This window comes from Protopterus annectens, chromosome 2.part2 (assembly GCF_019279795.1).
Source record: "Protopterus annectens isolate FY-2018-M chromosome 2.part2, PAN1.0, whole genome shotgun sequence".
NCBI lineage: Eukaryota > Metazoa > Chordata > Ceratodontiformes > Protopteridae > Protopterus > Protopterus annectens.
In genome coordinates, this window is record NC_056730.1 from 711,138,394 (window position 1) to 711,154,086 (window position 15,693).

Consider the following 15,693-nt stretch of genomic DNA (forward strand, 5'->3'; position numbering starts at 1 on the left):
TGCAGAGGATTCCATTCCCTCTGCTTCCCTTCTGAGGATTATTCTTTTGGGGAAACTTTACATACCTTAAGGGAGAATTTCCACTGGGAAAGTCAGGAATTATCTGATTCAGAAAAGAGGCTTAGGGATTTCCTTCTTCTTCCTCAGCATAGGCCTTTGGCTATACCTCCTGTACTAGACATTGTTGATGTGTTTTCGGAATCCATTATGGCCCCTGATTCCCTGCCTCCGGCTTCTAGTAAACCTGACAGATACTACAGGGTTCCTGAGTCCCACAAGTTCCTTTTCAAAAATCCTGTTGCAGATCCAGAAACCATTTCTCAGGGGCCTAAGGGCATTAAGGCTTCTACTGCTAAAAATCCTACCCCTTCTGATAGAGACTCCAGGGCACTGGATAGATGGGGTAAGAATGTTTATACTTCTGAAACCTTGGCAATCAGGGCTTTAAACTGCCAATTTCATATGTTAAAATATCAACAGTATATTATTGGACTGCTTAAACAGAAAATTATGTTGATTCCTGACTGTGTGGAAAATAAAGATTTACAGGATTTATTGCATTCTGCTGAACAAGTTTGCATTGTGGTTTTGATTCTTTAGAGGCCTCCTGCAGGGCTGCTTTTACTGGGTCTGTGCTTAGAAGGCATGCTTGGCTTAAGGAGCAATCTTTGCCTGATCATGTTAAAGCAAAATTGTTGGATGCTCCTTTAAATCAGGACCGCCTGTTTGGCAATAAGGCTGAAGAAGTTCTAAAAAAGATGGAAGATAAAGCTAAATCTGTGCAAACTGTTAAAGATTTCTTACAAGTGCAACCTCCAAGATTTAGTAGGCACTGGCCTGCTAAGAATTGGTCTTTTCCAGCTCCATCCAGATCCCCTCAAGCCAAACCAGACACACCAAAAGCACCAGGTTTCAGTCCCAGGGGACTCTCAGAACTAAGCAATGGGGGGGGGGCCTCCACTTCCAAATCTGGAAATAACAAGACACCCCACTATGGTAAACAGTCTCAGTGACTTCCTTTTACAATTACCAAGCACTTACCTTTTAGCTGCCCCTTTGGGGAGAAAGATTGCTTTTCATGCAAAGAACTGGGAACTCATAACCCAGGACAAATGGATTTTAAATATAGTGTCCCAGGGATACAGATTTCATTTCCACACATTGCCAACACCAAACGGGTGGCCAGACCTGCCCCCAAATCAGTGGGCAGAGGCTCAAAACCAAGTACTTTCCCTCTTAAACATGGGGACTATTCAACCAGTACCAGAAGAGGAAAAGGGACAAGGTTTCTATTCCAGGCTTTTTCTGGTACCCAGAAAAGACAAATCATGGCATCCAATTCTGGGCCTGTCTATTCTAAACACCTTTCTGGACATTCCAAAATTCAAGATGCTAACTCTTCACCAGTTACTTCCTATGTGATGCAAAGATGCCTGGTTGGCAACTCTAGATTTAAAAGAAGCATACCTGCACATCCCAATCAGGGAATCTTGCAGAAAATACCTACACGTCAAAACAGGCTACTTGCATTATCAGTTCTCTGCACGGCCCTTTGGCTTGTCTACTGCGCCCAGGGTATTCACAAAGTGCCTGGCTCCAGTTATTACATTTTGCAGGCAAAGAAATATTCAAATATATCCATACCTGGACGATTGTCTAATTCAGGCAGAAAACAAGGACATACTTCTAAATCATATGGCGTTTGTAAAAAGGGTTCTAACTTGTCTGGGGTACACCATAAACGAAAAGAAATCACAACTGGTACCCTCTCAACAGATTACATTCCTGGATGCAAACTTGTATACAACTGCCCAGATGGCTTTCCTCACGCCAGAGAAGCAAATTCATTTGGTAACTTACTTCAAACAAGTGGCCACAAAAACCCTGCTATCTGCAAGACAAATACTGCAAGCTTTGGGGTTTATGGCCTCCTGCATTCTTCTAATTCCATATGCAAGACTGCATATGAAGAAACTAAAGTGGTACTTAAAAAGTCTATGGAGTCAACATTGTCACAACCTGGAAACAATGATTCCTATCATACCGTGCCTACGCCTGGAATTCCTATGGTGGGCAGAGGCCTGCCACCAAAACAAGGAACTGCCATTCTCACTACCCCCTGCCGCCCAAACCCTAAGTACAGATGCATCAGACTATGCATGGGGGGCTCACCTGGCAGGAAAGTGCATTCAGGGCAAATGGAACCCAAATCAAATGCACCTACATATCAATCAAAAAGAAATGTTAGCTGTACAGAATGCTGTGACAGCCTTCAAGGACTACATACTTCCAGGACAACTAATGGTACAGACGGACAACACCACTGTTATGTGGTACATAAACAAGCAGGGGGGGTACACATTCTTACCTCCTCTGTAGACTAGCCATGGCATTGTGGAACACAACCTTGAACTACCAAGTGCACCTACAAGCTCAGTTCCTGCCAGGAAAATTTAATACACTGGCAGACAGACTAAGCAGAAATCTCGTGGACCCAGACAAGTGGAAACTGGAACCATGGATTTTCAACATGTTGAGAACCAAATGGGGAGCCCAGACATAGATCTATTTGCCTCCCCCCAGAACTACCAGTTGGACAAGTTTTGCACAAGGACTCCCCACAAAGAAGCCTGGAAAGTGGATGCTCTGTCCTTCAGCTGGAAAAACCTGTCAGTCTATGCCTTTCCCCCTCTACCTCTGCTCTCCAAAGTTCTGCTAAAAGTCAAACAGGACAAACTAAGAATGATTTTGATTGCACCAGACTGGCCACGCCAACACTGGTGCCCACTCCTGCGCAGTGTGTCACAAATATCTCCATGGCACCTGCCTCAGACCCCTTCCTTGTTGTCTCAGCAGGAGAACCAAATTCTGCACCCTCAGTTTCCAACATTGAACCTTGCAGCCTGGCTAATCACTTAAATTCACCCTTATCATCCCTCAGCAAGCCTGTGATGGATGTCATCTTGGAGGCGAGAAGACCTAGTACTAGAAAATCTTATGCTGACAAATGGAAAAGATTCTGTGCCTGGAACCAATCTTTAGGGATGAGCACAGCAGCACCCAATTTACCTCAGCTTTTGCAATACTTAACTGAGATGCTTCACAAGGACCTGTCTTTTTCCTCTATTAAAATCCACGCTTCAGCTATTTCAGCTCACTATAACACAGAACCACCCCTCTTGTCTCCTCCCCTGCTCAGGCAGTATCTCAGAGGGGCAAAGAACTTGAGACCACCCTGGAGAGCTCCTACTCTTGCCTGGGACCTTAACTTTGTTTTGGAGAAGCTCACTCTACCTCCTTTCGAGCCAGCTGCTACTGCAGACATAAAATTTCTTTCTTGGAAAACAGTCTTCCTTTTAGCAATCACTTCAGCTAGAAGGATGTCTGAATTACAGGCCCTTATGGCAGTAGAGCCTTTCATCATCTTTCATGCGGACAGGGTATCTCTGAGGACCAATCCATCCTTCATGCCCAAGGTGGTTTCCAGTGCGGCTCTTAATCAGTCCATTCATTTGCCAACCTTCTTTCCCAATCCACAGAACAAAGGGGAACGGATTCTGCATTCCTTGGATGTGATCAGACAACTTAGATTCTACTTGGACAGGAATAAATCTAGAAGAAAATCTGAACAATTGCTGGTAGCATTTGCTGCAGGGGCAGAGGGGAAGGCTAATTCAAAACAAACCATTTCTAAATGGATAAGCCATTGCATTCATTTCTGCTATAAGCACCATGGAAAACCTATCCCCCAGGGGATCAGATCTCACTCCAGCAGGGCTGCATCTACTTCTGCAGCCTTTCTCAGAGGTGTTCTTACCAGGGATATTCTAGAAGCTGCTACCTGGAGTTCTGTACATACTTTCACCAAGCATTATCATTTACCAATTTTCTCTAAATCCAGAGCTGGCTTTGCCACTGCTGTCTTGCAGGGCCTTATAGCTGGCCCTAATGCTGTATAAACTCCTCCTCCCAACCATAGCTTTGGGAATCTATCCAAATGTAATGACTGCAACAGTGAAACACGAAGAACATAGTACAGTTGTGTACACTTACCATAAATGTAGATGTTCGAGTGTATTCACTGTTGCAGTCCTGGTTACCCTCCCTCCAGCCCCCTACTTTTCTCTGGCTATACCTATACTTTCTTTTACTATGCTTAAAAGCCTTTTTGATGTATTTGCTTTTGGTTGGAGGTATATGTTTGTGTTTTTAATTTTATTTGCTCCCCATTAGGGGGGCACCTGACATCTGGGGCAAGAAAAACTGATGTAATAGCGTCGGATGCATGTTTTATAACCCTGATGACCTCATGTCATGGAAGAAGGGACAGCAACCGACGCAGGACCCAAGACTTTGTTAATCAGGCCGACTGAGGGCAACCTGCCAGCAGATTACCTACCCTAATGTAATGACTGCCACAATGAATACACGCGAACATCTACATTTATGGTAAGTGTACACAATTGTACTTTTTTTAATTGAAACCTTTGAGACACAGCCAGCAACTGCATCAAATCATGCACCAATAACAACTAAGATAAAGATGCATAGTAATAAAATAAAAGTGAGACACTGGCACTTTACTGCTTATCTTTTAAAAAGAGAGAACTTTAAGGAATGGATTATGGAGCTGATTCAAGAGTTATTGAGTAGATAATATTTATTCAGAAGGAATTGCTACTGAGTGCGATAAAATTAAAATGGAGTTTAGAAACATGGGGAAAGTAATAAGAATTATTTAGAGGGAATGGCAAAGGTTAAAGAATTGCACAATACGGGGAATCTCAAAGAATAAGAAGAGGAGTAACTAGCGTTTTTTTTCCCAGTGTGACAATTTGCAGTTCTTACAACTTGTCAGAAACCCATATACACATATATGTATATACCAGTCATGTGAGCTATGCACAAAGTAGCTATAACTGCTGGGGCTGTATGTGGAGGAAAATGACTAGCTGCTGTTTGCCTATTGCTCTGATAAGTCATTTGATATATGTGTGGAGTAGCTATAATTGTTGGTGCTGTCTGTAAAAGAAAATTAATATCTGCTATTGTTTGTTCGTTATCCTGGCTTTGTGATTTGTGTGAAGCAAATTGGAATGCTTCAGATTGTGGCAACTGTTTGTGTGGAGTATAGTTGAAATACATTACATTACATGTCTGTCTTCTTTGATCACAGTCAGATGTTTGAATTATACAAAGAAATGGCTATAGCTACTTGTTTGGGTTCTCTGAATAAAATGTAGTGCCTGTCTTCTCATTTGCTCAGTGTAAACTGTCATCTCTCACAAAAATAGGCATCAAATGCATCACAGAGCAGCCAGATCTCCAGAATTGCTTGGGGCCTGGCACCCCCCACATCCTAAGCCAGTATAAGTGGATTTTGACACAGGTTTAGCAGTATCCTCTGTCTCGAACCTCACCTAGTCTAAAAAATCAACCTTGCTCAGAGGTGTGCACAGAAATTTGCTGAAGCTTGTGAGACAGGCAAGGGTGAGAATGAAGTCATTATTTCTTTAATTTAACTTCCAAAATCAGATGTATGCATATGTTACTATGTCTTGTGTTGTGTAGAGGACAGTGTGGTTATTCCTTCTTTAACTTTCCTCACAAATTTCAGGGATGTGCACAAAGGGTCACTATTGCTTGTAAAGGAGCTATGTACTGTCTGTGATCACGTTTTTTCACGTTCCGCACAAACAAACATAGATTCTTATACAGGTTGATATCTTTTGGGGGAGGGTAAGGAAGTATGATGTTTGTATATGTCTGGGTGGATATAGTTTGGGGAGGGTAAAGAAGCTTGATGTTTATATATATTTGACAGCAAGAGGTTGCAATATGTTATTTGTTTTTTTTGCATTTTCATCCCATTTTGACATCAGAGAGGTAAACAGATGATGGCTGTCTTTTGAGGAGAAGAGATGAGGAGGCATGATGTATGTACAAATGGCAGCAACGGCAACAACTTAAAATATATGACCGTGTCCAGATGGGTCTCAGCTTTCATTCATATATAACACCAGAGGAGGATGACTGTCTTTTTCTCTTTTTGGGGGGGCGAGGGGTGGAGAAGCAGGTACCATTCTCAGATAAGATTTCTGTATTCTCACAAGCATTTATCTTCTTAATTAATTGTGAACTGTTATTTTGTCAGCTTTGAGCCATAAGCCTTGGATACAACTTCTTTCTTCCTTGAAATAAAAAGTAAGACTGAATTTATTTCCTTAATTACCTTTCAGGCCTTCTTTGAATCCAAAGATTAGTAAAAAGCTCTGTAATGTGCCTCTGAGTATCTAAAATTCCCCCATGGCTTCTGAGAACTCTGTGGCCCCTATACTCCTGGCTTAATGCTGTTATTTCCCCCACAGTTATTACAGTGTAGTCATGATTGGGATATGTTGAAAGGATGCAGGAAAAAACAAAGTTAAAAGAGTAACACAGTTTTTTTTTCCCCTTAATTATGATTTTTATTCAGACCATCACTTGATAAAAATAGCTGTTAAAAAATATAAAATGTTCCTTAAAATATCTTAAACCCCCATAGCTTCTACATGCCTGGCAGCCTGCAAACTTCCTTCACAGCTACTACAGTGTTGCCTTAGTTGAGTAGGGCACATTGAAAGGAAACAGGAAAATCAGAATTGAAGAGTAAGACTGGACTGAATTTCTTATTTCAGTCATGATATTTTTTCAAGTCATTATTAGCTTAAAATATTATTTAAAAAAACAACAGTGCACCCCAGAGCATCTAGAACACATATGGCTTCCAGCCCCTGGCCCTTGCCTTCATGCAGCGATATCCTCCACAGTTATCTGAGTGCAATCTTTCCTGGGTTAAGATGTGTTGAAAGAATCATAAACCCAACAGATGCTAATGACATAAAACACTAAACTGTATTACAAAAACACTGGCACATAACATGCAAGAAATAAATTTTAAATAAAAATTTAACACTTTTGTTTTTGATAATCAAAAGAACTACATCAGAACAATTCAAAAAGCATACAACTGACTTCCTGTTTTACTAAAAAACTGCCAAACGAAAACCAAAAGACACGGACACCAAAAGATGTGATGAAGTTCACAGCATATTAAAGTGAATGAAAGCGCTAACTTTTGGTGTCCGTGTCTTTTGGTTTTGGTTTGGAGCAATTTTTTAGTTTTCCAGTGACTTCCTGTTTTATAACACTAGTGCATTATGAAAAAAAAACAATCAGTAATAGACATATATAAAAAGAGCAAGTATGCTATATTACTAACATTATTAAAAAGTCAGCTTTTAATACAAATAAAAACACCATTTTTAATCATGTATATGTTTAAATATGATAGTTTTTGAATAGTATAATTGTAACAACTATCTTAACATAAATGAATTCATATGTAGAAAACTATTAATAGAAATCTGGTCATGTAACTCAGGGGCTTGAACAGCATTAAGCCGCAATTGGCAGTACAGTTTCTTAGTCTCTATTTTATGTTCCCAGCATCCTCATCTTTTAAATTTGAGCACCTTTTCTAAAATACAGAACAAAAAAAAAAATGAAAACCCTGAGTAGTCAAAGAATATTTGCTCAATGCATTTATTATGTCCTTAATAGCATATAGGAGTTCATAAATTCTTTTATGAAATCCCCTTTCAGTCTTTCCTACATAAAGTGAAAACCAAGTCATGTAGGTTGTTAAATACACCACCCCACTAGCACCACAACTGTAAATTCCTTTGCAGGAAATCACTCTGGGGTAGCCTTCAGCTATTCTATTAATACTATAAATAAACCTGCATTGCTTGCACATACCACATTTTTCGGGTCTATATCATATGAGCGAATCGCACAAATTGCGAACGCTCATAATATCGAACGTACCGGTTCTCGAACTTCCTATTGTGGGGGGCTGTGCCCCCTACACCCCCCCGCTAAATATATATTCCAACTCCGAGATCGCACTACAGTGAGGAAAGGGCAAATATCCCATTCTTCACTGTACTGCGATCTCAGAAAAAGCACTTTGAGGTCTGGTACATTCGATATTATGAGCGTTTGCAATTTGTGCGATTCGCTCATATGATATACACCCCATTTTTTTCATACCAACATTACCTTTCTGTGTTGTATCAGTATTACCCTCCAAGAGACACATCAAATTGTTACACCTTTTAAAAAATATATTTTGGCACCTTACCTAGGGTACTGGTGAGACCTACTTCTCCAAATGTAACTGACCAGTTCCTCTCAATAACCTTTTTTTTTATTTCATTACAGGACATATTATAAGGCAAAATTGTGGCCTTGAAATGCTCATTACCATTGTTATTGCTTTTTCTGTATTTGTCACCTCTCTCTGCACACTTGAGAATGGGTTTAAAAATCACTTTTCCTTTTATCCAAAATGTCATCACCTATTTGATTTGAAAGGACTAAAGTGCATTTTTCTATTAACAAACATTTCTTTTAAAATTTGTAATTCATTAACAAATACCCCATCAAAAGATATTAAGTGGGACAACATAATATTTTGTCCCCTTATGAGATTCTTTTGTTTTGCCATAAGTGTGATTACTGGAAAAATGCAAATAATTACTGGAAAATGTTTTTCTACATATATCAATTCAAGGAATTGCTCAGGGCTATAGCACTTCAAGAAGAAGAGGAAATCGATGGAGTTGAAGAAGGGCAGTGCCTAAAAACAGCACGTGTGAGGACTACAGAACAGATATGCATCCAAGTTAGGTATGGAAATAAGGTACATAAGAAAAGCTGGTGGTAGACTGCAGAAGTCCAAGAAGTCATCAAAAGAATGGAGGAGTGCAGGAAGAAGTGAAAGTTAGAAAAGACAGACCAGGCTAGGAAGCAATATTGGTTGGCTAACAAAAAGGCTAAGAAAGGAGTTGCAGTAGCAATGAACAAGGCATCAGATGCACTCCACTAGCTTCCTGGAAGTGTTTCAGTAGATACACAAAGAAACTATATCAGGCTGCACGACAAAGACAGAAAGATAAAGAAGAAAGTCAGACACCTTTCATAAGGGATGCCAGCAACAATCTGCTCACCAGTCCACAAGACATAAAAATAATTCCAGCAATGTCTGAGCAAAGAAAACCCCACAGAATCTGTACAGCCCCAGACACAGCCTATGATGAGAGGAGAGAAGGAACCTGCCACAGATGAAGTAAGAACAACACTAAGGAAAATGAAGTCAAGGAAAGCAGCAGGCTCAAATGAGAACACAGCAGATATGATAAATATGTTGAGTGAGATCAGAAGAAATGGCTCTTGAGGGTACTCATAGCAGTGTGGAGAGAAAGGTGTATTCCAGATGACTGGAGATTTAAGCATATAGGTGCCAATGTTCAAGAACAAAGGGGACATTCACAACTGTGGGGAGTACAGAGGTAACAAACTCTTGTCACATTGCATGAAAGTTCTGGAGAAGGTGCTTGGTAAATGAATACACAAAGTAGTAGAAAGTGAGATGGGAGATCAGTTCGGTTTCAGATCGGGATGCAGCACAACTGTCCCAGTGTTGCAGTGAGACAGATACTTGAGAAGAGGCTAGAAATAAGGAAAAAGCCCAACTCGGTATACCTAGACTTGGGGAAAGCATATTACCAGGTCCCAAGAAAGCTGATTTGGGCAGTCCTGCATTGGATAGAAGTCCCAGAAACATTGGTTGTACTAGTGCAAGTTATGTACAAGGACCCATTGACTCAAGTACAAACAGTGTTCGGTCTCACAGAGGGTTTCCCAGTGGGGGTGGGTGTGCATCAGGGTTCAGCTCTGAGCCCACTGCTGTTCATGCTGGTAATGGACTACACACTAGCAAACAGTTTGTAGGGGCAGATCTACAAAGTTGCTGTATGCAGACAATGTGGCACTATAGGCAGACTCTGAGCAAGAACGTCCGTAAAGGATGGGAGAATAGAATACACAACTGAAGGTACATGGGGTGAAACTGAGTACAGATAAGACAGTTGTAATGGCAGCAAATGGGGGAAAGAGAAGAAGCTGAGAATTGAGATAGAAGGGAAAACAGTGAAACAGATTAACAGTTTCAAGTATCTGGAAGTAGTGATGGAGGATAAGGGAAGTCTGAATAAGGAGGTCAAAGCTAGAATCAGAGAGGCTGCAGCCATCTAGTGCAGAGTGTCAGGTGTAGTGTAAGACAGAAGAATGCCAAAGAAACTGAAAAATAAGGTGAATAAAACAGTGGTGTGTCCTATATTACTGCATGGTACAGAAACCTGGGCACTAAAGTTAAAACAATTGAGGAAGCTAGAGGTGATGGAGATGAAGTGCCTGAGACAGGTGGTAGGATGCACACAGACAAAGAATTGAGGACATAAGACCAGAAGCAAAAGTAGTTCCAATTGCAGAAAAGGTCAAAGAGAACATATTACAGTGGTTTAGGCACATCAACAAAAAAAGATAATCTGGTGAAGATGATTTGGGACAGACAGGAAGAAGGTAAAAGGAAACCAGGGCATCTAGCAAAGAGGTGGATGGATTGTCTGAGAGAAGACCTGTGATATTCAGGCATGACTGTTGAAGAATGTAGTGGAATTGAGTAGTGAGAGATGGCAACAGTTGACATGACACCCCACCCCAACCCCATGTAGAAAAATAGGAATGGTAATGCACATTTGAAGGCCATGATTTTGGTTTGTAACATGGACAGTAATAAGTTTAAAAAAGGTTATTGAGAGGAACTGGTCAGTTCCATTTTGAAGTGGCAGGTCTTACCAGTACCCTGGGTGAGGCTCTGAAATGTATTTTTGAAAGGGGTAACAATTTGAAGGATCTCTGACAGTAATATTGATATAGCACAGAAAATGATGTTTGTATGAAAAAATGTGGTATGTGAAATCAATGCAGATTTACATTAGATAGTGTTTCTACAACAGCTGAAGGCTACCCCAGGGAGGTTTCCTGCAAAGGAAATTATAGTTGTGGTACTTGTAGTACCGTGTATTTGGAAACCTGTATGACTTGAATTTATTTTAAGTAGGAAGGACTGAAAGGGCACTTTGGAAAAGAATTTCTGAACATCTACGTGTTTTTAAGACTAATGATGTAACAAATGCATTGTGTAAACCTTTGACATGTCAGGGTTTAAAAAATGTTTATTCTAGAAAAGATGCCTAAATTTGAAAGGGGTGGGTTAGGAAGAAAAATTAGAGACTAAGGAAGTATATTGGCACTTGCTGCTTAATGCTATGCAAGCCCATATGTTAAACAACCAGATTTCCATTAATAGTGCTCTGAGTGTGAATGCATCTATGTTAGGATAGTTTTTAAAATTATAATATTGTTTAAAACTTTTTAAAAACAATTATAAATTCAAAATGGTGTTTTATTTGTATTAACTGCTTAAAAGTTGGCTTGTTAATAATGTTAGCAATGTGACGTTCTTTTCATATATGCTTATTTCTGATTGGTTAGTATTTATCATATGACGTACTAGTGTTATAAAACAGGAATTCAGTTGTGTGTTTTTTTAATTGTTCTGATGAAACCCTTTTGATTAACAAGAATGAAAGTGCTTAACTTTTATTTAAAAAAAAATCTAGCATTTTTTTGTGATGCTTTTTAATTTTTTATTTGTTGAATACAGACAAAATGAAAAAAAAAGACAAATTGTGAGAAAGGGAGGAAAGAAAAGTAATCTGGATGATGTGTATCCAAGATTGGAGGGGGAAACCAGGGTTCATCTAGTTGATGTGTGTTTCAAGGACACTGGGCAGCAGTGGGGTTTCACAGCCCTTTACCTAGGGTGCCAGTTCACTTAAGGTCAGTCCTGGTCCACGGGGTTTAGGATTTTTATATGAAAATGGTTGCATAGGTATTTTTATACCCCTAGCAGACTAAAGAGAATTTGTACTCAGGTAGATGGAAACTGCTGGAGGTGTGATGGGAAAGAGAGATAAGAAAGGTAACTGCAAACACATTTTTGGGGGAATGTAAGGACTTGGCATATTTTGAAATAAATCCCCATATAATGTACTGTGTCTGAAATGTTGGGGTTGGGGGCAAGTAGTTGTAACTAAGGAAGATATTCTTTTGAGCTGGGATACAGTATCTGAGCTGTTCTAGATTTAGTAAGGTATCACTAAGTTTAATGCTATTGGCTGCTAAAATAAAAAATACTGTGAAATGAAAATAAAAATCTAAACCAACTGTAACTGAAGTGATGAATATTGTATAAGAGATAAAATAATTGGAGGTGCTATTTTTAGAAAATGGAAGGAACAAAATACATATAAATAAATGGAATTTGTGAGAACAATACATGCAGTTTAATGTTGAGGAGAGAGGTTTAAGGGAAGATAGGATTTTCAGCAATTTTTGTATCATAGTGAAAGAAAGTTGTTAAAAAGAAAACATACTACATGAAAATAATAATGGAAAATGTTGCTGTGGGTTGTTTTCTTTCTTATTCTTGTCACCTTGTATAAGGATTACAATAACCAAGCATTTCACTCCCAAGTTATACAGAAAACCAACATTCTCTAACTCATATTTGCATTTCCAGAGTGGACATCCATTTTATCAGGAAAAAAGGCATTGTCAAGGGTCAGTTCATTAGAGCTTCTAAGATGTGTAGCACGTCTGGTGATTTCTTAGATGAAATACATTTCTTGAAGTCCTTGTTTATTGAGAGGGGATACCCGCTTTCACTTATCACCTCACTGGCTCAGGATGTTATTGACAGAAAAATAAAATATCCTCCACTGCTTGGTAAAGGAGGTCCTTTTAATACAGTTAATACAACTGCGGTGTTTGATATATCTCAGAGTAGTTTCATTTATACTTATTCTCTTAATTTCTCTGAGATAGAGGAGGCGATTAGGAGGCATTGGCCCGTCTTGACCTTTCACGACGAATTTAAAGACATAATATCAGTACAGCCTAAGTTTGTAAGAAAGAGAGATACTAATTTTAAAGAGTTATTTGAAAGGAAATCTCTTCCCCCGGTCAATACCCGCAATTCAAGATTAGGTACTTTTAAGTGCGGGTTTTGTAAACAGTGCCACGCCATTATTAACACCTCCACTCTCCTCATTCCCTCTAGGAATTTTAACATTAAATTTTATTGTTATTATAATTGTGGAAGCAAAGGAGTAGTGTATTTAGGTTTCTGTAACACCTGTTCTAGTTTTTATGTCGGCAAAACCGAGAGGCCACTTAGGAAAAGAATATATGAGCACTTCTACGACATAGGTAAACACAAAGAATCTAATGCATTTTATAAACATTCCCTTTCTTGCCCAAATATTGACCTTAAATTTATTGTACTAGAGCAAGTGATACCGGATGCCAGCGGAGGAGACTGGGAAAAAACTCTTGAGTATAAAGAACTCCTTTGGCAACTTAAGTTGGATACAGGCAGATACCCCGGTCTGAATGACAATATTAACATAAGTAGTGTCCTTAAACTGAGAATGGCCCGATTATAAAGTAACTATTCCTAGTTTTTGAAACAATTTCTCTGGGAACAACAATTAGCAATCTGTTTTCTTACTCCACTTGCTTTTGCAAGTTATTTGTATTTGTACATAATTTATATCTACTATATTTAATATTTTGATGTATCTTTACTACATACTTTTGAGAATTCCACTCAGTTTTTCATGGATGCTGTATTTTTATGAATGTTGTATTTGAATGTGTTTTCTATATTAGAACATCTGATTTAATATGTTTTTTAGACTCGTTAGCTATTTTTATTTATTTGTATCAATCTTTGTAGAACTGGTCAAAGAATACATATTTTTGTACACATATTTTTATATAGATATTTTTTATATACTTTTTTGTGACAGCACATTGATGTTTTTGATTTTAGGTGTTAGAATGCTATATTGACTTTAATGCACTTAGTTTGTAATTAATTATGCTAATTAGTTAAATAGCGACCTATCAGAGCATATTTAAACTCTCTGGTGCATTCTTCATTTTAACTTGACAAAGCTCGGTAACAACCGAGCGAAAGCGCTTGTTTTAACCTCTGTTTGTTCATAATAAAGTATTAACTTGCATCCTGGTTCGGCTTCTTCGCTTTGAATTTACCCTTCTTCTTGGCTTTGTTTGTCTTTCCTTTGGGTTCTAAGTAACGTTTGTTCTTATTCTTGTCATACTTCAAAAATAGGATGACTTGAGAAAGATGTTTTAACAGTACTTAAAAAAATATGATGATTTAGTAAAGATGTTAAAAAAACATTTGTTTTTGGATGCTACAGGAACCAGAGGACCATGAGAAAACTTTTATAAACAGAGAAAGCATTTGGACTCCACACTGACAGAAACCTACGTTCACGACAGAACCTTAGACCCTAGAGTTCTGAGAAAGATACTGTAACCACTGAGTCTCAATGCTGCCCACTTGCTTCTTAAATTGCTTCCCCCCTTTCATGTGCTAGTAGTAAAGAGGTTATTAGAAGAAGATTGTAGAGAGAATTTTCTTGCATAAATATAAATTACTGGAAGACGGAGATGAGACTAAGAATCAGGATGGTGAGATACAGAGTCCAGAACTTTAAAAAAAAGATGGCGTTTGGGGAGCTAAGTAGAGAATAATGATGGCATTAGCAGCAGCTGCGAATTAAAATAAGAGAAAGAAGATAATGCTAAATAGGCAAAGAGTGATAAAATGAGATGCTGGCATAAATGAGACCCTGACAATAAGAGCCATCGTAGTAGAGAAGATGAATGCTTGCTGTAAGAGAACAGCAAATATAGTTTTCTTGGTGACAGATTCTCCTCTAGTTTTACAAATGTCCCAGGCGGTTAAGCAGTGGGAAAAGAAAAAGAGTTTTGGATACATAAGATATGTATATTTGACACTGGGGGAAAATTGAATGTCAGTAGTGTGCTGTGAGTGAAAAAAAAAACATAGAATTCTAATTATTAAACTTTGCATGTAAGAAAGTATCACACAATATGAAGTGTCTGTAATTAGTAATAATGTTAAGAAATAATATGTATTGTGTTTTCCAGACTGATTCAACTGGGTATGCAGGGGAAGGTTATCAAGACACAGGACGTTCCAGCTATCCTTGGTGCAATAGCCAGAAATCCAGCAGGACAGATAATTGCTTGGAATTTTGTCAAGGAAAACTGGGACAAACTTCTTGCTACGTTAGTACTGTTTGATGATTCTTTATAATGTTTGTTTGAAGACAGTTCTGATCAAATGCCACTATCCATCTGTCTCTCCTTACTCCCTTTCTCCTGTGTTCTTTTGGTGTGTCTTCCATTTCATGGGATGGGAATCTGGAGATGCTGCCTAACCCTACATAGTTCAGAGAACATCTTATTTGCACTGATGACAGATTTACATCTCAGAAGTGATTCAGAAGTAGAAACCCTCAGGTATTAGTAGCTGCTGAAGATGCCATTCATTGAAATGAACTGTGCTGTCAGTACAGCACTCAGATTTTTGCAGTAGTGCAGTGAGTATAATGTTTACTCTACATGATACTGGGAAGGGGGTTGCAGCAGGTAGGGTGCATATCAAAGTGGCACTGTGAACCCTGTGAGTGACAGCAATGGAGTGGAGGGAAGAGGTCCTATATTTTAAAGGTTGCAAAACACTGTAGCATTTGTATTCACCTTGTATTTGGTACTAGAAGTGGCATTTGGAAGACAAGGTAATACATTTTGAAGGTTGCAGCAGTAGCTAGCTTCAGTAGC

General features: G+C 38.9%; 1 protein-coding gene across 1 annotated transcript in view; it reads left to right on the plus strand.

Moving 5' to 3' along the window:
• LOC122795779 (endoplasmic reticulum aminopeptidase 2-like) overlaps positions 1-15,693 on the plus strand; it is a 1,481,589-nt gene that overhangs the window by 1,311,569 nt on the left and 154,327 nt on the right. The window contains exon 16 of the mRNA XM_044064110.1: positions 14,998-15,138. Coding sequence (XP_043920045.1) covers positions 14,998-15,138 — 141 coding nt within the window. The remainder of the gene's footprint in view (positions 1-14,997; positions 15,139-15,693) is intronic.